Source organism: Heloderma suspectum, chromosome 12 (genome assembly GCF_057233095.1).
Source record: "Heloderma suspectum isolate Gila_16-S chromosome 12, 16-S_ref, whole genome shotgun sequence".
Lineage (NCBI taxonomy): Eukaryota > Metazoa > Chordata > Lepidosauria > Squamata > Helodermatidae > Heloderma > Heloderma suspectum.
In genome coordinates, this window is record NC_139469.1 from 34,842,937 (window position 1) to 34,868,045 (window position 25,109).

A 25,109-nucleotide genomic window follows, 5' to 3' on the forward strand; every position below is an offset into this window, starting at 1 on the left:
CATAGAGTCTAAGGATGGCAAGTGGACAAACTCTGCTCCAATCTGAATCACCCATCGATCCTTATGGCTGCCAGGATTTTAAGGGGAAAGTGACTTGTAATGCCTGAAAGAGCAGCTGGGCCTTCCCCACCCCTGAGCTCTGCTACACCCACTATTGCCATGAGTTTCGGGGAGGGTGTGAAATCCCCCCTTGCTTTTCCTGCGGTAACTGCACTCAGAAGCCACTCTTCAGACTAATCCATTCAAACGTGTCCTTGTTCTTATAGCCACCACTTCATTGCCCTTGCTGACCTTGGGTACACTTTGGATGTAGAATATCCAACTTCTCCCAACAGAAGAAGGGTATGACCACATGCTGGCTTCCAAAATTAACTTGGATTGGCCTTGACGTTGACCACTCTTTATGTACTGGAAGGTAAACACTGATTAACCTTACAGTGTTCTTTTAAACAGGGACCAGAAGATCCTATCTAGCACCCTCTGCACTGTGGTTTCAGCATCCAATATTTTGAAAAAGTTATTTCAGGCTGCGCATAGGTTAAGAGTGTTGTTATCTACCACACAAGATTTCCAGAGACCTTTTATACTGACCTATATGTTTAAAGTCCCTTTTCTGAAAGGCTGTTCCTTGGGTTTTATTGCCTCTTCATATTAACATTCTGCAGTGCAGTGTAGCATTACCTTTCTTAATCCTTTGGCTACTCTTTAAACATTGGCCAGCAAGGATGGTTGGTTAAACAGCCTCCTCTTCTGCTAACCTGTTCTCTTTCTGTCAGGCAGTTTGAGTGAATGGATACTTTTAGAACCAAGCGGCTTTCATTCTCTGACAGATATTAAATCCATTCCCACTGGGGAGCTCTCTTATTACAGAAAAAAACATGTCACTGAACTCATTCTAGCAATAGCTGAAATACAATCTTTTTTCTCAGCTTGGGTGTTTTGTGTTAACAAATTCCTCAGAATGCAGCAGTATGAAAATGTTCCAGCCATCTGTGTGACTTACTGGATAAATAAAACTAAAGAGATTTTGATTAGCATCTCCCAGTAGGCGCGCCAAGGGGCAATCGCTCCAATGACTGAGTCATGGCTGGGGGCCAGTGTTGCCCATGCTTCACACACACACACACACACACACTTCATTCACTGTGGTTCGGAACCCAAAGGAGTCCTCTGAATATTTTTCTGCCTCTCCCTGACACCTAATATTTTATGATTTATAACCCTCCTTGCTATAGAATTCCCAGGATGGAAGATATAACTTCATTTCCTTATTCTTAAAACACCCTTTCTTTACCCTACCTGGGGGCAGGGGTGGTTATAGAGTAAAATAAGGGAAGAAACAGCATTAGGAAACAGGAAATAATGCTGCATCTTTTTCATGCATTGAAGACATGAAAAGGATCATGTCTACATGGTGAGCTTAAAAGTAGTTTGAAACCTGATGAACTGTCACAGCTCCAGGCCAGTGAGCCTGGAATTGTTTGGTAATGGGGATTGGAATCTCAAGCCAGAAATAAGATATTAGCCCTGCAGTTTTCAAGGTCCCTGCAAAGGTGCAGGGGGAAGTAATTCTCTTAGTTAATCTAGTCTGAAACTGGTTTACATTTTGTAGTGTAAATGTGCTCCGAGGTTACTGCTGCTTAGGTCAAGATTGGGTGCTGTGGAGGACAGGAGCATGCCAAAAGGCTTGCTCTTCTCATGCTTGTTGGGGGCCCACGAAATCTTCTCACTTGTCCTGCCCCCACGTGGACCTAGGAAGCTCTTGGACTGTCCAATAGGGACCTAGGGCGTGGACTGGCTCATCTAACAGAGGAGTGAGGTGGATTCCGTGTTCAGGCATGTGGAGTGAGAGGCTGCTGCCCAGTTCTGTGTGTGTGTCAGGCATGTGGAGTGAGAGGCTGCCGCCCAGTTCTCTGTGTGTGTGACCATTCTCCACATGCGCATACATGGATTATGAGGCAATAAGGGCAGCCTGTCGTGCAGGGTTGTTGCTCCAGCTTTGCCATCATTGCTTTGCCATCATTGCTTTTCTGGAAAAAATGGGAGGGGGGGCTAGCAGCGCCTGCTAGGACCTAAATAAATGTGGCCCTGTTCCCCTCCCCCTCCTCTCCTTTCAAAATGGGTCTGACTTTAGGTGCTGTGAAAGACTTAAGCAGTTTTGCAAAGGTTTTTTGTGTGTCAGATGGGAACCATTTGAGCCAAAGACCTGCTTTGCCTCCTCCACGTCATCGCTTTAGGGAGCCAAGATTGGATCTGTTATTTCAAGCATGCTGGAGTTTGAAAACTCAGAACTGGTTGCGAAAAAAATAATGTCATTGACTGTGCTTAAAGATTGCAAACAACTGCTGCAACCCAGCCCTTGGGAGATGGGAGCGGAGACTTCTGAAGCCCCTTGAAGAAATGTCCCTGTTCTATCCAACAAAGGCCAGGCCTCCCTCCTTCTCTCTTGGATGTGGCAGCACATCCTTTGGTGCTTCCTTTCAAGGCCAGCCCAAGATATTTTGCTGCCTGAGGCAGAGCAACAGATTGAGTGTGTGTGTGTGTGTGTCACTCCCCCCCCGCCCCACCCCGGGCAAGGGTCAGTACTTTAAAAGGTCTTGCTGCATCATTGAGACCTCAGTTCCTGCCTTCATCTATCCCCCTAAATCTGGGGTCTCCAGCATGATGCCCACGGACAATGATGTACCTGTGGACACCTCTTTTGGCACCTGCCAGGCTCCCTGCCCATCCTGATTCTTATTTTACATTTCAAGATTTTAATTTTTTTTTCTTTCTAACCGAGAGGCTGTCCTGCTGCAAAGCAAAATGCTGTCTTCCAGCACCGTCTTTATTTCCAAGAATGCCTCTGGAACCCAGAGACATCCGTGGAAGAAAATAAAAATGGTGGGCAGTTGCAGCTGAATGCTGCATCGTGAAGTGTGCTCAGCCACCTGGAAAAGGGAAGCCAGGGGGCCATAGGGAGTGTCCTGGGGGCTGGAGGTGGGTGGGGAACAAGGAGGAAGCTTTCCTTGTGCTGGCTGTGTGTGTTGCTTTGTTTCTGTGTGTTTTGGGGAGGTGTGTGTATGTTTCTCTGAGCATTACCAGTTTGCCTTCTGTAAAATGGGTATTTTGTTGTGCTTTCTGAGGGCAAGTATGTGATTTGGCATTTGGTGCTCAGTTGTACTCAGCTTCTTGACCAAATGACTTGTCTCCAAAGCTCATCGTTTGCCTTCTTTGAAATGGGTGTTGCAGCAGAAAACGGTGGGTTCAAAAGAGTAGCTTTATGTTTTAGGGTTCAGACCCCACCTCTGTCTTGTACTTAGGTTCTTGGCAAAGTTACTTTTCCTATAGTCTGGGAAATGAGTGTTTTGTGACTGACCATGCCCACCATGGCAGCCATTTTATTAATAGGCCAACCTCCCATAGCAGCCATTTTGTGAGAATGCCCTCAACATTCTTTGCAAATTCCAAATATTCCACCAATCCAAAAAGTTTGGAGACCCCTACCCTAAATTCTACCACCTGAAGCAACCTGTTTCTCCTTATGTATTAATTTGTTTCATTTATATCCCACCTTTTCCTCCAAGGAGCCCAAGGCAGCATATCTCCTCCTTCTCCTCCCCTCCGCAGCCCTGTGAGGTGGATTAGGCTGAGAGTCAGTGACAGCCCAGCATCACCCAGTGAGCTTCATGGCCAAGTGGGGACTTGAACCCAGGTCTCCCAAGTCCTGGTCCAACGCTCTAACCACTACATTGCACTGTCTTTCTTGGTTCTTGCTGCTACAGCCTTGATCCCTTGGGAGGAATTTTGCACTGACTTGACAAGGGCTGTATGGCTGGCCCAAGAGAGGCTTGTGGTGGCCAAAGGTCCACTTGAAGAGAGCCAGTTGCAGAGGGGGCCGAGCCTGGGCCCACCACCCCAGCAGGCTGACCATTCTTGCTTTGCATGGGGCACCCAGAAAGTTCAGATGTCCTTTGGGGGAGAATTCTGTTTGCACGCCCTCCCTCTTCTGGGCTAAAAGGGCCCACTGAGGGACCGCACAAATCCTGGATCCTGCGCCAGGTTGGAACGTTCTCTGTGGAAAGTGCCATGGTGAATGGTGGCATGACAGCTGGATTTGGAGGTCTCACAGATTGGGGATATTGGAATTGCAAGGTTGTAAATGGCTCTGCAACGCTCAAGGTCTTAGGCAGGTCCTCCTGTGCTGTCAGGAGAAAGACACATTGGCAGGTTAAGAGCCAGGCTTGTTCCTTGGCAGGGACTCTCTGAAGACACTCTAAGCGGTGCACGTACCAGGAGGATGCAGAGTGAGTGGCGTGGAGTCCTCCTTCACTGTACCTTGGCTCCAGGTCTGGACATTTGCACCAGTCTTGCCTCCCTCCTCCCTTTTGCAGGCCTTGTCATAGAAAGAACAACAAGCCAGTTATTCTGGATTTTGACCCTGGAGAGGCCACCTCTGCTCACACATGGCCTTTGAGAAAGAGGGGAGCAGCTGAGGTTAAATAGTCCCTGGGGAGCAAAGCCACCATTCTAACAGGAAAGCTGGGGACCCCCGGTAGATGATGAGTAAATTTGGTTGACGGGGCCATAGCCAGGAGCGACATAGCTACATAGCCGCTGCTTGTAGACTCAGCACTCCTGATCCAACTGCTCAACCTTTCCACAAAAAATGGCAGTGGGCAGGCCAGCTCAGGCACCCATAGCGCAGACAAGGCTGGAGGCCCAGAAGGAGCTCCTGTGGTGATGGCAGAGAGGCTGGCCTCTGTGAGCGAGGGAGGTGTGTCCGCTAGCATGGCCAGGAGGGCTTCTTAGACAGGCTTTCTCTCTTTGCTCTCCAGTTCTGATCTGACACCTCAGGTGCTGTGCACTGGGATTACCTGCGATGCCACCCCCTCTGCAACTTCCTCGGACACATGAGAAAAGCTGAAGTAGTCCACTCAGAAGACATATGTGGGGCCCATTAAGGGTGCAGTGTGGGAGGCAGACAGCCCTGCACAAGCCCTTTTGCAAGGCACGGGAGCCGTGCAAGAGCACAGCCCCACACCACTGTGCCCCCTGCATTTCAGTGGGCCTTGTGCAGAAGGAAGCACCAGCGTGTCCGGGGCCAGGCCTGGGACACACACACACCCCTTCCCCACTCCAGGAAAGGGCTCAAGAACATGAAGTCCGAGCTAGCAACCCCTGGTTCAGATCTCGGCTTGGCCCCACACTGAGCAGATCGGTTTGCTGGCCTGGCTGAGAAGGCCGCCGTTGGTGACGGAAGCTCCTGGCTTGCCAGTCCTGGTTTGCCTCTTCAGCGCAGTGTCCTCCTATCTCTCTTGGCCACTTCTCTGCCAGAATTGCCTTGGGCAGGTGAAGGACACAAGCCACTTGATCGGCATGTATAAAATTACGTGCGCAAGGAAGGTGCAGGCTTCTCTGGTTACCAAAAGGTGCATTGCAGTCCCCACTCCCATGGCTCTCCGAGGAATCCTAGCCGATTCTGGAGCACTCCAAGTTACTTCAGTGGTGGCATCCCAGGGACTGAGCACCTGTCTGTTCATAGGGAAGGTCACCCATTAACAGCAGAGCCTGTTGGACCCCCCCCCCCCCCGGTGCAGCTCTTCTTGCCTTTTGCACTGGACAAGGGTGAGCAATAGCAGTTGAAGCAGATGGTGGCAGGATGTGTGTGTGGATGGGATTAAAGGGGGAGGGGAGGTTGCCCTACAAAGCCTGTGATCAGAGACGAGCGTAGGACGAGTGTTCCCACGGCAGGGCATGTTGTTGACATCTGACTTCAGCCAAAATCATGTGCTGGAGTTGTCACAATACAAAAAATTCAAGTTCTGTTGGCAGTACTTTCACCATGTGGAGCAAAATGTGTCTCTTATAGTGGGGTCACTATGGCCAAGGAAGGTGCTTTGGCAATCTTTGTCATTGCAGCCCCCTAAAGTTTTCCCATAGAAGTCGGTAGGACCTGATGATTACTGCTCTGGGGAAAGGAGGGGCCTTTGTCCACCCATTCGCTTTCTAGCTCTTGGGCCAGGGCTCAGGGCAGAATAGGAGACAGAGCAGGCTCCAAGCCCTGAAACCCTGGATCACCAGGAAACCCGGGGCAGGGCGAGAGCTCTTTAGCCACAGATCCGCCCCAAAGGAATTGTTAGTGTAAGTATAAAGACCAGGCCACTGATGTATCTCTTGGTCACCCCTGTGGTGATGTGCTTTTGTTTCGGGGGGGGGGGGGGACACACACGCTGGCCATCTGCATGAGGAGACTGCTGGGGAAGCAGGCTCTGCAGAAATGGACCAAGACAACCCCCCACACGCACACAGGTCCCAGACCCCTCATCAGTCTCAGTGGATCGTGGCGTGGTTGACAAGCCACGGTGGGTTATTTCCCTTGCCATGCGTGTTGGTTGTGAGCCAGCGATTGTGCAAACCGGGTCTATGGGCTGTTTGCCACAATCACAGTGAGGGAAATAAACCCCGGTGGCTTGTTAATCCTGGCACGCGCGGCAGGGTTAACAAACCACTCTGGCTTGTTAACCAAGCTGTGGTCATGTGGATCTGGTGTGTCTTAATTGCCCATTCAAGACCAAGCCACCCCAAAATACTTTGCATTACAACAGGGAACAATATATTGTTCCTGGAAAAATACATTCACCGCCCCACCCCTTACTAGAGGATTGCAGCTAAGCTCAGAGAGAGGGAACAGGGAAGTCTGAGGGGGTGGCAGATGACGTCAGCGTTCCCAATAATAAAAAAGAAGTGCAGGTGCTGCGTCCCGGCGAGCCCTGGCTCACGCCCCCACAGCTATCAGGCCATTCCCCACTCTCCTGAAAAAAGTTCCGGACTGGCTCTAGCCTGAGGCAACAGCTTGCCACCAGCTCCTTTTACACACTCGTTGGAGGCTTCGTCTTGCACACATCAGAGATGTACTGAACTACTGGCAGTCGGTGTGCCAAAATCAGCAGCTTCACTTGTGTAAAGTCCTCAGTTTCGAGCTAATGTTGCCCGTTTGGGCTGCCGCATTTCCCCCTCCCCCCCAGTCCGCCTGCCTGGCCAGGTTCATCTGCGCCAAGCTGAGAGTAATCCAGTCTGGTGCTGTGCTTTTGATTCACCCCGAGATGCACCTCCCTGCACAGCTGATGGGTCCAAGGCAGGCGTAAGCTGGCTTGGCAGTGATCGACCACCCATCCATCTCGCCCCCCCACCTGCTCTCCATTTGCTCATGTTGTGAAGCCACGGCCTCAGGCAGTAGATTTGGGGATTGTTAAAGGCTGCTGCGTGGGAGAGTGGTAATGCTGAGCCACAGGGCACAATCCACCAGGAGCATCTCCTGGACCAGCCTATTGAAATGGGTGGGAGTTTCTGTTTTAAGCAGCTAAGCCTGCCTGGCCATCTAAATGAATCCGCAGTTGAAGTGAGCGCTTGACTCGTTGGCCCAGGACAGGGATCAGGCCTGGCCTTCCACCTTGGAGCATTTTATACCGGTGTAAAAACAGGAGATGCCTGTTCAACTTGTGCACAAGGTCGGTGTATGTGGGAAGTTGGGCATGAACAGGAACCCACAGGCTGGCTGGACTGGTTTCTTAATCAGGGAAGAGACACCCACCCAGGGGACTGGCTAGCAGTCAGGCAAAGGGCCATGCCGCGTGCGTGCGTGCCTGCGTGCGTGCTGTTGATGACATTGCTGCTGGTATTTTGCTTGGATGTGTGAATTGGCTTCTTGTGTGAGCTGAGAGGAAAGTTCTGTTTGTGGCATTTGGTATGTGGCAGCTCCATTCACAAAGGCCCTTTAGGAACATAGGAAACCTAGGAAGATGCCTTATCCCGGGCAGACCTTTGGTCCGCCCAGCCCAGTATTGTCAATGCTGACCGGGAGCAGCAGCTCTCCAGGGTTTCAGGCAGGAGTTTTCTCTGCCCTACCTGGAGATGGCAGGGATTGATCCAGGGACCTTCTGCGCTGAGCCCACGAGTAGCACAGCAGGGGAGGAAGGAACTGGAACCCAAGACCACAGACGCCCAGGTGGCAACTGTTCTCCCCAGCTACATCCAGCAATGACATCTCAGTATGTCTCACCATCCTGGAGTGGTGGCCTGCTCCTTAGCTGTGGGGCAGATTTCTCCCAATTATCAGAGGGAGGCCAGTAAATGTAATTTGAGGCCAGTAAATGGCCCTGTCGGAAGAGTCTCCCCCTTGTCAGGGAAGTGGCAACATTACCCCAGTGGGGGAACTGCAGCCCTTTTAAGAGTTGGCCAGAAAGACTGCCTGGCTGGGCTTGAGATATTCTGGGCAACCTTGACGCCACTCTGGACAGAAGGAGAAGCCAGGGAGAGGTTGGGGGAGAAATGTGTGCAGTGCTTATCTATCCTGTCTGGAGCAGGCAAGGGAAAGGGAGGAGGTGCAACTGATGTTCTGCAAAGCCATTTTGGATACAAATAGGCATGCAGTAAGATGGTGAGAAGATGCTCTGGGGACAGGTATTCCCTACGGTGGTCTAAGATCGCCAGGGAGCTGAAGAACCAGAGCCTGAGGAGTCCTTCAGCTTTCTCTGCTGCACGCTTAAAATGAGGAAGGGCCGGAGCTTCCGTCAACATTTTCAGTACTCCCCCCCTTCTCTCCACATATAATGCATGATGTTGGTTTTATGTCTCAGTATCTCAACTAGTTATTTGCAACACAGGCTAACGTAATGGGACTCTCCCCTGCTGTGACATCTAAGCCACTTTTCTTGTGCGTTGTATTGGAAGATGAGGAATAAATATGTGCCTAGCAGGGAATCCTGTTTCAAGTGCTGGGGCTTTAGAAAGGGGGAAACCCCTCCATGGTCTTGCCCTTCACAGAGGCTATAATAACTGTGGGCTGCCTCACCAAAGTGAAAGCACAGCAGTGCTCTTGCCCAGCCCCAGTTCATTGCAATTGGGCTGGCACAGAATACATTCTGGCAATCTCCATGTGGTTTTGCAACTGGAGAGGAAAGAGCCCAATCCTGTACAAAGCAGTGGGGGGGGGGGAGGTTCCTTTGGAAATGGTAACATCTGGCCATGCAGCATTTCCTCTATAGCATCGCTCTGGGTTGGAACACCTGAGCCCCAGATTGAAAGCTGGATCCCCTCTGGCATTGACTGTGCCTAATATTTGAGGCATCTAAGTAGCCGTTAGACTGCCAAAGCTTAGAGTGTCCTCAGCCACTCTGCCAATGTGGGCAGGGTCGACGTGGGCGTCTGCACACCTGTATGCCAGTAGCAGCCAAGATGCCTTCAGTGGGGTTGGATGCGGGGCTGGTGAGCTCATGGTGATTTTGCTGTCAGACTGTAGCAAAGAGAAAACACCATCTGGGAGTTCAGCTTTAAAAATACTCCATGCTTTGCAGCAGGCTTTCAAACTACAATGTCACACACACACAAACACACATGCGCTCTGCGCTTCCTACACCGGAGAAGAAATAACTGGTGAAATCTTAGTCAGCCAAAGGCACCAAATTGTACCCAGATTGTGCCCGTAGTAAGAACCTGCCTTGAAGGCTTGGGGAAGGCATCTAGATGGGGGAAGGATCAAGCACCCAAGAGGAGCTGCACACTACAACTAGAACAGCAAGACATAGCCGCTGAGAAGTGGAGAAGGGGGAGACTCGGTGCTTTGCACCCCCCCCCCCCGATGCTCACCTGGATGCTGTGTTTTATGCTCCACCTCATGGGTTTGTAAGGGTCTGGATTGCTGACTGGTGTCAAGCAGGCTGGCCCAACCTCTTGCCAGAGTTCTCCGCCACTTCCCTAACTGCCCTCCCTTACCATGTTCCCCAGGATCTTCGTCCCCAGGAAGCACCGCCAGCGCTTCGATGAAGTGGTCTCCCAGAGCCTCCTCAGCAAGCTGTGCCGTGCCAAGAGCGAGCAGCCGGCCGGCCGGCTCAGACGCAGCCGCAGCGAGGACCACCATGAGCGCCTGCTGGTCTCCACCCGCGCCAGTTCGGTGCCACGCAGCCACGAGGAGAACGGCAAGGGTTTGCGGAAGGCCCCCTCCCTGGTTGCCAGCAGCGTGGGCTCAGGGGCGGCTCGCAGGTAAGTCCCCTTCCATCAGATCTTTTCGCCCCACCGCAGGCATGTTATTCTACGATTTAAAATTAGCCTTCCCCAACCTGGTGCCCTGCAGATGTGCTAGGCAGACTACAACTCCCATCTGGATCAACAAGGTTCCACTTGCAGAAGAATCAGGACTGTGGAAAAAAATCAATCTCTCTGTGTCTTATGTTAGCATTTTATTTTATGTATGTGTTTATTTAGCGGGTTTGTAAGTCTCCCTTCAGCACAATGCGCCTGGCCTTTTACATTGTTACCCCTATTAAATATGTAGTAAAAAATGAACAACCCATGCTTTGAAATAAAATATATTGCCAGGGGTGGGGAACCTCAGCCTCGGGGGCCAAATCCCTCCCTCCTGGGGACCCAATCCAGCCCTCCACGGTTCTCCTGATGGCTTTCCCCCACCACTGCTTTTGTGCCGCCCTCCACTAAAAGGTGGTGGTTGTTATTATCTTCATTTCTATACCACCCAATAGCTGAAGCTGTCTGGGCAATTCACAAAAATTACAAACCATAAGATGCAAGATAAAGATGCATAGTATAAAAAAATGTTAACATACAAAATTTAAAACAATTTAAACAGCTAAACAATTTCAATAAAATACCAGACCTGATCAAGACAGCTGCCATAAATGCCCCATCATATGCCATTCAATGCCTGGGAATAGAGGACAGTCTTTACCTGGCACTGAAAAGAAGACAGTGTTGGTGCCAGATGGGCCTCAGTGTGGAGATCACTCCAGCATCGGGGAGCCACCACTGAGAAGGCCCTTTCCCTCATTGCCACCTTCCAAGCCTCCCTCAGAGGAGGCACTGGGAGGAAGGCCTCTGATGTTGCTTGTAGTGTCCAGGTGGGTTCAGGTCAGGAGAGGCACTCCGTCAGGCCAGGCCGCTCCTGAGGCTCAGTTACCGGCAATAAAAGCCTTGTACTAAAATACGTTGGCATTTGGGTTACCTTGAGCCCTCCCGTTTTGCCTCTGGCCCCGCCCCTTCGCCTTCAAAGTCCCCCGCTGCCCCCCGCCCCCCCCGGCTACTGCAAGTAGGGATGTCAGAGAATTCCGCCACAGATCTCGGTGAGGCCAAATGCCAGTGCATTCAGCCCCCCGAAATCTGTGGCGGAACGGCCCCCCTGCCCCCCCCCACGGATCCCCCTTGGGACAAGACGTACCTGGGGCGGATGTTCTGGGTGGCGGCGGCTGCGGCAGCTGGTCTTCCGACCGGCTGCCACCACCGCCATTTGCAGTCTGGAGGTGTTTTTTTTTTTTACAGGGACGTGATAGGCTACGTAAAGATTCGCTGTTTTAGCCTACGTAAATATTTACGTAGGCTAAAACGGCAAATCAAAAAGGGACGCAAATAGCGCCTGCTACGCTATTTGCGTTCCCCTTTGTTTTCGCTGTAATAGTCTACGTAAATATTTACATAGACTAAGACGGCCAAAAATAAGGAATGCAAATGGCGGCGGCCATAGCCGCCGCCATTTGTGTATGCGGTTTTGGTTTGTTTGTTTTTACCCAGAGCCCTCCGCGGCCGGAAATCCAGCTGCGGACGGCTCTGTCCTGGGCTGGGCCTGGCCAGCTGCTCCGCAGAGCCGCCGCGGAGCACAGCCAGCCTTCGAGGATTCCGGGGGGGAGGAACGGGTCGCCTCCCCCCCACCATAAACATAATCCGCGGAAAGGTAAGTGACTTTCGTACATCCCTAACTGCAAGGTAGCTCCTCAGAGCTTCCCTGAAGTTGAATTTAGCCCTCGGGCTGAAAGAGTTTCCGCGCTCCTGGCCTATGTTATCACACTCAGACATTACATTAATGCAGTTTAAGAAATGAGACCAAATGACCATGATTTAAAAAAAATAGTTTGAAAACTCCTGAGTTCATTTCCCATTTTTCTATCCCCACAATATGTCTGCATGTTTGATGTCTGGGTTTATAGCTACGTGGCCTGCACTGTGAGGGTGGGTCAGGCTAAAACAAATAGAGCTCCACTGCTCCTGCAGCTTGAAGGGCAGAGCCTGAACGTGGGAGGCTGAGAAGGCAGGAGCCCTGCTGCCTGTGTAGGTTTTTGATACAGGAGGAAGCAGCAGGTGGGGGGGATTGTAGGTTTCTGTTGGGAACGGCGCAGGCCCCGTCTGGCTGAGGACAGCATTGTAGTGCAGATTTGCATAGATCTGCTTACTTTTCATAATGTCTTCTGCTTCCAAGATCTGATGCACCAAGCACTGGTGACCCTCCAGATGTTTTGGCCTACAACTCCCATCAGCCCTTGCCAGTATAGCCAGTAGTGAAAAATCATGAATGGATTTTTGAGGAGCACTAGGAGAAGGGAAGAAGGGAAGGATGTGGAGATGCCCGTCTCCAAAGGACATCAGGGGGACTGGGCATAAGAGCCATAGGGAGGACAAAGAGCTCACACATTCACATGGCTCACGCATTTGAAGCTTCTCTGTCCCCCTGCAGACATAAGGACTAGTAACTTGCTTTTACTCCCCCAGGACTGTTCGTGTCTACAAAGGCAGCAGGAGCTTTGGTTTTACTTTACGTGGACATGCCCCTGTGTGGATTGAGTCAGTCTTGCCTGGTAAGGAGAGTTAAGAACTCCTGCATAATACAGGTGATGTTTTCATTTTCATTTGAGCAGATGCTTGGAAAGGTGGTTGTTGTCCTGCTGCTGCTGCTGCTGCTGCTCCTCCTCCTCCTCCTTTACATTGCTATACTGCCCCATAGCTGAAGCTCTCTGGGCGGTTTACAGAAGTTAAAACATTAAAAGACAATATACAAAGTTTAAAAGCCATTTACATGAAAACACACAAACAATATATAACTAAAAACAACTTTGAACAATCAGTCAAAGTTACCCAAAGTCTTGCTTGCTTGTGTTTTCTCTGAACAAACTCGGGATCTTTGCTTACCTTGAAGTACGACCACCACTACTGACTCTCTTCATGCATAACGCTAACCCATGGTATGGGTTGTTGAATTCTGGGTTGCTGTAAGGTGTGAACTCAGCCACACTAACAAACCATGGTTTGTTAACCACGAACAACCAAGGAAGAGAACCCATAGTTTGTTGTTGGGTTATGAGCTCTGGGTTGTTTAAACTATGGGTTGTGTGAACTCAGAACTGTGGGTTGTTCGTGGGTTGTTTCGCCAAGCTATGGAGGCAGCAGGCAAGAGTAAAAAACCCCAGCTGCTCTACATGCCAGTGCTACAGCATGGCAAAGGCATTTGGAATAGAGGGAGGGAGCAGGTGAAGGAGGAGGGAAACAAACAACTCAGGGATTGAGAAAACAAACCACGGTTTGTTTGACTGTCTGCCAGGCAAACCCTGGGTAGGGCAAAAAAGCATGGGCTAAATAAACCATAGGTTAGTGTTATGTAGCAGACAAATTGAGGGCTTCTTGGTTGCAGTGTCATGAGACATTACATAATTTAATTACTTTTTCAATGCCAGTTCATCACTTTGCCTGGGGAAGGGGCCAAGGGGCCCATCAAGGGGGATTGGTCTGTTGCCAAAAATTTCAGGGTGATACTGGGAAACAGACATCCTAGGTGTGCAGGTGCACCATGATGCCGTGGCTTGTTCCACAAAGTGGGGGGAAAATATGGGAAAACAGGTGTCGCCCCTCTGTCGCAGAACTGAGGGGTTGCAATGGACGAGGTCTTTGTAACTTGCATAGGCCTGCTGTGGTAGACCTCTGTTGTGTCCGTGACTACAAAAGGGAAGAGAGTTGGACAGCCTGGGTTGGATGCAAGGCTTCTGTGTGGGGGTAGGAGAGAATGAGAGGCCATCCAAGGGGAAAACATCATCGACACCAAACCTCTCTTCCTAGATCAGGAGAGGGAAGGCGGGGCCTTCATCACTCCAGCAAACTCTGTGTGGAAGGCAACACGGGGGCTTCTGAGGCAGGTGAGAGTCAGTCTAGCCCTGCATGGCACATCTGAGTGTATTGCTTTTTCTAGGGAGTCCGGCTGACAAAGCATCCCTGAGACCTGGAGACAGAATCTTGTTCCTGAATGGCCTGGATATGAGGTGAAGTAGCAGCTCCTTGGTTTCTCCCCGGGACAATCCCTGGGGTTTGATGCCTTTCTGGAGCTGGTGGTGCCTGTGTCCAGAGGGCTGGGATTGCCCCTGGCATCCCAGAGCAAAGGAGGGGGCCAGCTTTCTCTCAGCCCCACCCATGCAGAACCCACCTGCTTCCGTAAGGGCTCTTCTTTGCTATTTCTCCCGCTGACGTGTCATGGCTTCTGTCTTCTGCTCTGCAGGAACTGTTCCCATGAGAAGGTCGTGTCCATGCTCCAGGGCAGCGGGGCAATGCCCACCCTTGTAGTGGAAGAAGGCATCGTTAGCTTTTCAGGTGGTAAGATCACAAATGAGCAGAGGGGACGATTTGGTCCCTGTGGTGGAAACTGGTTCTGCCTCCTTCCCATCCTCCTCCTCCTCCTCACTGTGAGTCCGATGCCCTTTCCCACCCGTGGCTCATTTGTCCTTTTAGCCCCAGGGCTCCCAAGCTAGCAGCCCTGGGAACTGTAGTTCTCCAGAAGGTCTATGTGAAAGAACATTCAGGACTTTGCAAAAATACAGTCCCCAAGGTTCTTTGGAGGGAACCATGGTCCTGCTAGACAAAGTGTGTGGTGCAGATGAGCGTGAGGCCAAAGTGGCTAGAGAGCCGCGCCCTGCCCAAAATAACATGTGGGGCTTGGTTGTTACAAACTTGAGGCCTCTTCATGTATTACTTTTTCTGACATGGCAATTAATGTTATTCGCTCATTTATGAAGCACCTCATATTTTACTAGACTTTCTATGTATCTGGCTTTTGGGAGGGGGAACATACGTATTTGGAAAAGCTTGAAAGGAGAAGTCTGTTCTAATGACTGCATGCTGTCAGTATCCTGATTAATCGCGGTGCTGGAAAAAGTAAAATTTGAGGCAGCTGAGGGTTCACTGGAAGAAAGTGTGGCAGCTAGAGATGTGTGTGCAAGCAAGGCTGGAGCTTGAACAAGTTCTCCAAATTCCACCTCAGGTCTCATTCCATTTTGTGTCCAAATGAGATTGCAACCACTGTTTTTCACTTTTCTCATGAAACTTTGTGCATATTTTCATGCATATTTCCCCAAATGTGTGTGTCAATTGTACACATCTTCGAAATGTACGCATTCTTCTCCCACTGATTAAAGCATGCTTGTGTGCATTTTTCATGCACAGTTTTGAAAGGTACGCATGCTGCCAGATGCATTTATTTAGGTCAGCAAATCACATTGCAAGCTCTGACTTCAGCCACAGATTGCATTTGGGTCCATGTTCAGTCCGGGAGGTGTGAAGTGGGTACATCCTGATCAAAATCGCACTGAAACAGATTTCTCATACATCCCTAGTGGCAGCAGAATTCAGCTGATGGTTTGTTGCTTGGGAAATGCCTGCTCTGAAATGGGGCGATTGATCTGCTAATGGAAATAGTGCCCCTTCAGAAGACAAGCTCAGAGAGGTGCTTAAAGCAGGGAGAGGAGGAGAGGCCTGGGCATCACGCCTGTCAGTTCAGCTCCTGGCTGAATGCGACCTTGAATTTATCCCTGCGGGTGTTGTTTCCGGACTGCTGGATTTCAAAAGCATCAGGGTTGACGACATGCTGTAGCCTAGCTTCCTTCGTCTTCCTCTCCCTTCAAAGGGCTAATCTGCCCAGTTGGGTTTCGCCCGTTTTAGAGAGTGCCTGCTTATAGCTTGGGGAGATAATGCACATACAGCAATAACGGAAGATGTCACCCACCAGTTTTGCACCAGATGTACAAAACCTTTGATTCTCATGTCACATTAACCGACAACTAACATTGTCAACTAAACTTTGATTCTCACGTCACGTTGACTGACAGCTAAACATTGGGAGGGCCTTGGTTGAATCCTTGAAATGGTCCATGTCCTATGCAACCAGCTGGAAACGGTGAAGCTGCGATCCGAAACATGCTAACTAGGGAGTAAGCCGCATTGAGTGGGACTTCTGAGTAAACTTACATAGGATTGTGTGGCACGTAGTGGACGTAGTGCTGCAGTCTGTGTGCCTCCGTCATACGGCAATAATGCAGAGAATAACACCATTCCCATTTAATTCCACGAGGCTTGCATAGGGGAACTTCCTGCTGGGTTGTACCCACTGTGTGAGGGTCTTTTCTCAAGTGACGTTAAGGATGGGTGGGATGCTCCTTAGTCTCTCTCGTGTGCGCTTGGGACTACTGCAAAATGCTATTTGAAATGTGTTACATATGGATTCCCCACAACAAATATATGGTGACATCCTGGCTCAGCTACTGTGAGGGGCAATGTGCAAGACCACATGTAAAATAAGAGAAACATGCTTATTTTAAGTGACTGTGTAAAAGCCAGATCATGTGCAAAGGGAGCCAGGATGCAGTTGGGGGGCTGGATCCTGGCTTCCCACCTTAGCTCAAGGGATCCCCGCCTTGCCTGCTGCTTTGCCACTGGTTTGTCCTTGTGTGTGCAGACTGTGCGTCTTCAGAGACCCCCAGCTCCTCCTCCTCAGCGCTCACCTCCTTGCAGTGGGTTGCAGAGATCTTGCCCTCCAGCATCAAGATCCAGGGGAGGACCTTCCACCAACAACTGGAACATCTGCTCACGCCGCCAGAGCGTTACACCATCTGCAAAGCCCTGGAGAGCTTCTTCCAGCACAGGTAACATGCTGGTTTCTCCATCCACCCATCCATTGGTGAGGAGAGGATTCAAAATCCTTTTTGGAGCAGCAGCAGCATCTGTTCCCTGTTGCAGGAGTGCCACATCTGGGCTGGCCCTGTGTGGTGCTTGCAGAATTAGTGCATGTACAGGTCTTCATGGAACTGGAACCCTGCTTGATGTGGCAGGAGGAGCCAGGGGGGCTTGCAGCTCAAGGCGGAAGGCAGGAGACTGTTAGCGAGTGCCCGCCCTCTGAAGAACGAGCCATGTTTGAGTCCGCTCCAGTGCCTTGAACAGCAGCCTGGCAGGAGCGAAGCTTTTCCTTGGCATGGAGGTGAAGTGATGGGGAAAGCTTCACCTGCCTGGTCTGTGCATATCTAGCTGCTGTTAAGGGCACAAGCGCAGGGCTGGTGTGTATGTGGCGGGAGGGTGCCAGTCCTTGTCGTGGTCCAGAGAAGAAGCAGCTCCATTCTAACCCTGGTGCCAAAGATGATAGAACAGTTTTTCCCCCGTGAAGACTGCTGCCTTCTCCCTTGTCCATCCAGGAACATTGACACCCTCATAGTGGACGTCTACCCTGTCCTGGACACCCCATCCAAGCAGGTCATCTGGCAGTTCGTCTACCAGCTGCTGACCTACGAGGAGCAAGAGCACTGCCAGCAGAAGATTGCCAGGTTCCTGGGATACACGTCTGTGGCAGGTGAGCGGCAGGCTCCTGTTTGGGGGAGGAATGCCCCCAGCACCCCGGGGGGATGCCCTGAGCTTCTCGGAAGCTTCAGCCGTCCTGTCACACATGGAATGTGGTTTGGATTGCTAAGCGAGGCTGTGAGCCTGCTCTGGGCTCCTCTTGGATAAATTCCCCACATCTTCTTCCCCAGCCTTTCAGGGGACTTTGGACAGGCTGACTTTGGACAGCCTGAGAGGAGGGAGGAGTGGAGGCAAGGCTGGCGACAGGCAGAAGGGAGAAAGCAATGCAGATGGGCAGACGGCCCCGCAGCCCTTGCACCATTGCAGGTCACCTGGGGACTTGTACTCAGCTCACACATGGCCCAGCCAGGCCTGAGAGAGCCTCCTGCCCCTGCCTGACCCACAGGGTTCTCCAGAGGCCTGCCCAGGGATGGTGGGGCCTGCTCTCACTTGGCCTGGGACCTAGCTCTGTCACAGACAGGCAGTCTGAGAAAGAGACTAGGTGGTGCAGATCCGAGGGATATGAGGGAGGAAAAGAGGAGAGCCAGAAAAGAGCAGAGGAGGGAATGATGTGGGTGGGAGGATGTGCAGACCCAGCTCCAAGCCAGGCTTCCTGACTGCCTAGGCCTCCCCTGGTGGATTGCACCTTTTTTGCCAAATCAGAAGGGCAGCAAAGGTTTGAATGCCCAGGCTGTGGCAGGCAGCACCTTTCAGGGGACCTGTAGTTGGATGCCTGCTTTCATGCAGCCAGTCCCAGGTCCCAACCCTGGCATCTCTGGTAGCAGGGCTGGGGAAGCCCCCCCCCCCATCTTCTTGAGACCCTGGAGAGCTACTGACAGCCAGGGGAGACGCTGGACCAATCGCCAGACTCAGTATAAGGCAGCCTGGGTGCTGCTGAGAAGCTTCAGATATGAGCAACAGGGCAGATGAAAAGGCACTGAGAAAATGTCCCATTTGCCAAGGGCTGCTGCAGCGGTCCCCATTCACTGGACACTGCTCTTGAGCAAGCCTAGTTGCGAGGAATAGGAGATGCAGCAAAGCCCTTGTCTTTGGTGCCTGGAATCCTGAGGTTCAGCTAGAGAGTCCAGGCAGCTCCTGGAAAGAGCAGCTGCCAAGGCCTCTTTTAGGGAAGAAGGTGTCAGCCTTACAGAGCGGCAGGAGGGTATTAACGCATCACACGGATTCCTGCCGTGAAGAGCCCACACCAACTTCTCCACGCACGTTGCTCTCTCCAGTTGCTGTAGCAACCTCGGCACCAGCTGTGTGTTTTGGGGGATTGTGGGCATTACATCCCAACAGGATAAATTTAGAATGAAAGGTTTTAATCTTCAGCTTGGGACGTGTTGTTTAAAAGCAAATGCCTGTGTTTGTTCCAATGAGATTATTTTTACACCAAAGAGCAGCTCAAATGTGAGGGGGAAAGGGCCCCATTTGTGGAAGGGGGTGCTTTTGGCAGACAGACTTGAAGGACACAAGGCCCATCGCAGAAAGGGAAGTGGATTTGTGAGGAATGGCTCCCGCAGGCTCAACCCAATGGCAGGACTGCCCAGCATTCAGGGCTGCTGCCTGAGGCAGTGTTGGACCCGTCCCTTTCTCTGCACACACAGCCTGGCTGGCTGTGGGCAATGAGTAGAGAGAACCCCTGCAAGCATATTTTAGGTGACAAATACCATCAGGAGAAGGCCCGTTGCTCCATGGCAGAGACCCTGCTTGGCATGCAGAGGGTCCCTGGTTCGATCCCCGGCATTTCCAGGTAGGGCTAGGAAAGGATCCTGCCTGAAACCCTGGAGAGCCACAGCTGCCAGTCAGTGTCAACAATACTGGTCTAGATGGACCAAGGGTCTTACTCAGGATAAGGCAGCGTCCGGTGATCCTAAGAAGTGGAGATCTCAGAAACAGCCTTCTGTGAAAGACGGGCGCAACAAAATGTGGGGCCTAGCAAGGCGGGCTCAAATACCTCATTCTGTTAGAACAAAAGAGAAGAGACAGAAATGGGATGCCTTTAAAGAAAAGTGGAGTTTTGAAACTGATTATTGTAGAAAAGAATGAATATATCCTAGTCATTTTCATTTAGATTGTATCATTTATCATAGTATTTTTCTTTAGACTCCTGTTGGTTTACATTAACAAAACATGGTGTATATATTGTAATGTTTCCCCCTTATTCTTCATGTGCCATCGAAGTTTATTCTTATACAGAAATTTATTTTGAGGATTACTGAAATAATGTGTTTTGTCTGCCTATTGTGTAATCTAATGAATTGGCATTGTTTTATTCCAATTAACTGCAATAAATGGCAAAAGCAGTGGGGGAGGAGGGGGGAGAAGATGTTCCAGCAGGACAAGATGTTTGCAGCTCAGCCTGCCAAGGAGCAACACGGTGGTGCAAGTGATGTGCCCGGCCAGAATGTGCCAGGTGGGACCCGGCTGGTTCCTCAGCACCTGGGCCCAAGCCCTTAGTTCGAGACCATCGGAGCCTTACAAAATGGCGGCCTTGCTTTGTGAAGAAGGAGGGGGTGCATCTGAGGTAGAAACCCTTCCTGTCCTTTTCAGATGCAGCTGAGCCAGAGGCGGAAGAACGGCATCAGAGCTCCGTGTGGGCAGCCCCCACGTGCCGGAGAAGCGTCCGCACCCACAGCCTGGAGGACAACGGTGCTGGAGGTGGGTCCCGGGGCGAGGGCATGGTCTGCTCTCATTCTGGTCTTTCCTACTTTTGCCCCGATCCCCAGGCTGACGCATGGGAGGCTGGGAGGCTCCTCTCCTCTCTGCTGGCTCCCCTTCGAGAGACTTGGGGTGGTGATGTTTTTTAGAGTGGCAGTAAGCCAGAGCACGATCTGGGCTGTGTGCCCCAGGATTGCTTGCACTGGCCAAAGACCTATACGGGAGTCTCCCCATTCCCTGCACCAGCCTTCCCCAATCTGGTGCTTTGGACTACAGTTTCAGCATTCCTAGCCATGGCCCATGCTGGCTGTTGGGAGCTGAAAGCCAAAGCAACTGGAGGGCACCAGTTGGGGAAGGCGGCTCTACCCTGTTTCAAGGGACCCTGGGACACATCTTGGATTGCAGACTGGGTGACTTAACCAGCTAGGCTACCTGAGGAGACAAGGCCTCTGTCCACAAGCAGAGGGCTCCCCCTTGGGTACAATGGGGGTGAAGTTACTGTGGAGAGCACAACATCTAAAAGGTTCTCCTGCCCAGCTTCTCCTGACAGCAAGAGCAGCGAGACCATTCCTTAATTAATTTGTTTGGATTTCTTGTCCACCTTATTACTTGATCTAAGTAATTTAAGGGGTGTAACTGAGTGGTGCCAGGGGTCTCAAGCCAGGGATTTTGGCAGTAGGGTCCAAGAACTGAATTCCTTATGCCACTGGACAGAGGGAGCTGTTGGCCAGGACTTTACGGCGCTGCAGCCCGCCCAGGCAAGGCTAGAGAAGGGTACTGCAGCTCATTGGCCTGGCCGGACCATGTGGTCTGGGCAGCCAGCTCAGCTGGGCTTCAGGGAAAAGCGGGTGGAGCTTCATGGAGAGCAGCCAAGAGCCACATGTGGGCCATGGGTTGCCCACCTCTGCAGAAGGGAGGGGCTTGGCTGTCCTTATAGAATTGTTGGTTTGGGTTTGGTTCTTCAGGGCTTCTTCACGTGGAGCTTTTATCCTGCCATTGAGATTGCTCACTCATGGAAGTTTGCGGGCCTTTTAGATGACGTCACCAATCTCCAGGGCGTCTCCTGCACTAAATGACCTTTATTCTGTTTTTTAAAAGTTCGGAGATAATAAGCTATCAGATTACAGCATTTGATTTCCCCTTGAATTCCCTCTGTGAAAACAGAAAAGCCGCAATAAGAGGAGCTACACCACAGTGCCATCTAGTGGCTGTATAATGAAACATATGGAAGACTCAGATAAGGGGGAAAAGGAGCCGGGTGGGGGGAAGCTTGTGTAACAGGAGTCTGTTGTGATCCTGCATTTAAAACGGAAGCAGAAAGCCCCCTTTTAAATGTGGGATTTAGTCTGGTGTAGAGATGCTCTGAGTCTGAGCAAGTAGTTGCTAAGAGTACATGTGTGTGTCCTGTGCCATCTTATGGAGCCTGATCACCTTCCTGATCTTGACTGTGCGCTTGTCTCTGGACCTTGACTTCGGCCTGACCTGGACCACATACAGGCCACAAATGGACCTCTGGCCCACCCAGCTGGCCACTTGCGGGCTGGACCATGCAGGGCACCCATCCACGCAGCCCCCCGCCCCATTTCTCTTTGCAACAGGTCCCAGTGAAGCTGCTGAGGTGCCCACCCGCTTAGTTCCCGGGGAGAGGCAAGCAGGAGACGGGACTTCCCTCCCAGAGACACCCAACCCCAAAATGGTGAGAAGCGTTGCTAGCAGTGGGCCTGGCCCACGAGGGGAGAAGACAGCAGTGTGTGGCGTGGGGGAGGCAGGGGCAGGCCTCCGAGGACACAGGGACCGCTTCCTCCCTTCTGCTCGCAGATGTCAGCCGTCTATGCAGAACTGGAAACCCGCCTGACCTCTGGCTTTGGAGGGAAGCTGAGCAGCGTAGCTGCGCATCGGGCATCACCTCCGGTTCTGGAGCAAGCAAACCCAGCAGGTAGAACCGCCAGTGTCGCAGCTTCGCGGCAGAGCCATTTGGCAAAGTTTAGTTGGCATGGAGGGGCTGGTGCACAGGCTGATTCAGAAGGCACTGGGAGCCACGTCACAGGCTGACGCTGTTACTCCGTAATGGTGCAGAGACTGGAGGCAAGTATATCCTACTTGGCAGATTCTTTCCCTTAAGACAAGATATATGTGGTGCTCAATTAAGCCAGCAGACAGCAGGGGCAGTAGTGGTATGGCTACCCTGCAAATGTCTTTAAAAATGCAACATTAATAACATACAAAACCGTTCATGTCAGTACATTTATCAAAAAGCAACTGATTGATCAGTAAACAAATTGCATGAGTATGGTCTGTGCCCTTGTCATCTTTCTCCTTGACTATGGCAAGCTTCTTCTCTCTGGTCTTTTGTTGTCTCATTTTGGTCTGCTCCCATCCATCCAGCATTTGGCTGCCAAAATGATTTACCTCTCATCTCTCAGACCGTTTGACGCCCCTCCTTTAAAACCTACACCAGCTTCCTGTCCACTCCTGGATCCTACACAAGTTTCTCATCCTTTCCTGCGACGCCTTCCATGGTCTTGTCCCCCCGACCCCAGTATCTCATCTTTTATAGCCCTACCTGTGACCTTCACATCAAGCTCCATCACCCTCCATCATTGGGGCAAGGTCTTGTCAAACCTGTCCTTTGTACAGTGCCATGCACATGGAGAGAGAGAGAAAGAGAGAGAGAGATTATTGAATACCAAAATATTTCAGTTCATTTTCAGTTCAGTCTATCCTTGCGTAACATTGCTTCTGTTCTCCATCCCACCCTCCTCCCCCAATATTGAGAAACATGCATTAAGCATATCCAGCCTTTTAATATCTATTACCTTCTCTGAAACGGATAGCATATATGAAACAGCTGATAATATGCTTACAATTTATTGTCCCATATCTGAATTGAGGGTATTTTCTCGCACCTCTCACTCCCAGCGTTGAGTTATTAGATGTCTTTCTGTAGGCAGCATATGCAAAATTAACTCTTTCCTTGTTTAGCACCAAGTTTTTTAAGATGTCCCAAGATTACCTGAATGGGGTCTAGCAGTCCTGCTGTGCCTCTTTCCTCCCTATTCTTTTGGGTAGTCATTTGTTTTCATGCTGAGGCCTGCCTGTGCTGACATCCTGTAAGCCTCCAGCTAACCTAGGCTGGCCCCAGGGGTGAGGGCAATTCCCGCCTTCCTGGGAGCCCCCACTTGCTCCTTCTGTACCCTCTGCAGGTGCCCGGAAGACAGGCCTGAGCATCTCCTGGCAGAAGGATGCCCCCTCTGCCCAGTCGTGCTTTTACCACTCGCTTGGCGGCCTTCCTTCCCCCAGCAGCACAGAATCCAACCCCTACGTCAGCCTGGACAGCAGCCCAGCCCCTTCCCCCAAGCACACCGGCTGCGGGCTGAGCCCGCTGCCTCGGAGGAAGAAGCTCTTCACGTTCTCCCGCCCACCACGTAGCCGGGACACGGATCGCTTCCTGGATGCTCTGAGTGAGCAGCTGGGGCACCGGATCGCCATCGTGGATGAGTTCCTCACGCCTGAGAACGATTACGAGGAGGTGAGAAGAGCGCAGTACTCAACTTCTCAAGCCAAAAGTGCCCAGGTGATGCTTCTCCTGGGGGTCTCATGCTCTGGTCAGAAAGATTGCCCTCTGCCCCAAATCCCAAATTTCTGGAAGCTGGTAAAATAGGCCAAGGGGACCTGTTCTCCCACAGAGCAAATTTGGGATGTAGTGAAACAAGTGTCAGAGAACGTGCATTGGAACAGTCCTTCTGGAGAGGGCCATTAGAAGCCACGACACCCGACGAGGCTGGCGTGGGTTCCAAGTTGCACCACTTCAGCCTCGTTTCCACCGATATTAGTCACTTCCACCAGGGACTGGCAGAAGGTAGACTGGGACTTACCAGTAAGTCTCTGGTAGATTGGCGAGGGGTTCCGACTCCCAACTGTCTGATGATAGTAACAACTAGAAAGCTTTTCTTCCCCTCCTGCCCTGGCCCCAGTACATGGGGCTGCTGAAAAGGAATGCTTGGGGGGAAACCAAGAGAGGGTTTTTGTGTGAAAGGACTTAGGAGCTTGGTTCTGGCACTGCTCACCAATTCCTGGGCTGCCCATGTGCTCAGAGGCACCCCGTGCCTTCATTCTGAGTAGATGCCCACCCACATGAGCCACTATTTTGCACGTAGCTCCCATAAGCCAGGAGTGGGCAGACGTCAGGCTTGTGGGATCTGTTTTGGTTGCTCCTAGAAAGTCTGCCCACCCCTGGCTTCCACTGTGGTTTCTAGAGGCTGTTGAGGTGGCAGGACCCAAGGCATTGCTACAGCCATATGGGACCTCTGTTGATTTTTATGCGGATGAGTTGGGGGAGGGGGCAATTTGGGAGGATCCTGCCTGGGCCAATACATTTATGTAACCGTATTGAAAACATTTCTGTCTGGCCATTTGCAACCACTCTGTAAGCCATCAGAACACCCAAGAAAGAGAAGAGATCAGGCTGCTTGCGGAAAGCCAAATCTTTATTTATTATTTATCTTTTAGAAATATTTTTAGATTGTTCTTCCATAAAACTCCCTGGGTGGTTAACATTTTAAAAAATACAAAAACAGTTAAAATACTAATATTAAAAATTAAAGCAATCACAACAGAGACAAAGACTAAAAGGCAGCAAGATCTAAGAAGCCAGATACTAACAAACCAGCAGGGCTAAAATATTGTCTGGAAGGCCTTGGAAAATCGCACGTCAATAACATAGGCGAGCGTATTCCAGAATTGGAGAGCCAGCACCAAGAAGGCCCTTTCCCACCTGCCTCACCAGTGATGGTGGAGACACCTGCAGACAGCCCAGCCTGTGACTGCTGTCAGGATCAGCATGGACCAGCATGGCTGGAAACACAGACACACACACACCCCATGTCTGCCTTGGATGGTGAAGGTAGGGAGTGCTGAATGGACCTCTCTTAATGGTTCCACTGGTGAGCAAGAACGGGGCAGCAGACATCCCCCTTTATCCCACGGCCACTCCTGGGAAAGAGACCCCCGCTGTGCTCTGGAGTGGCTCCCTTGGAGTGCTGGCC

At 51.2% G+C, this 25,109-nt stretch overlaps 1 protein-coding gene across 1 annotated transcript in view; it reads left to right on the plus strand.

Annotated features, from left to right (window-relative positions):
• Positions 1 to 25,109, plus strand: part of GRID2IP (Grid2 interacting protein) — a 76,666-nt gene that overhangs the window by 32,997 nt on the left and 18,560 nt on the right. The window contains 11 exon segments of the mRNA XM_084817887.1: positions 9,766 to 10,020; positions 12,532 to 12,617; positions 14,000 to 14,069; positions 14,303 to 14,397; positions 16,532 to 16,718; positions 17,262 to 17,433; positions 18,473 to 18,485; positions 19,963 to 20,064; positions 21,663 to 21,760; positions 21,883 to 21,975; positions 23,237 to 23,593. Coding sequence (XP_084674013.1) covers positions 9,766 to 10,020; positions 12,532 to 12,617; positions 14,000 to 14,069; positions 14,303 to 14,397; positions 16,532 to 16,718; positions 17,262 to 17,433; positions 18,473 to 18,485; positions 19,963 to 20,064; positions 21,663 to 21,760; positions 21,883 to 21,975; positions 23,237 to 23,593 — 1,528 coding nt within the window.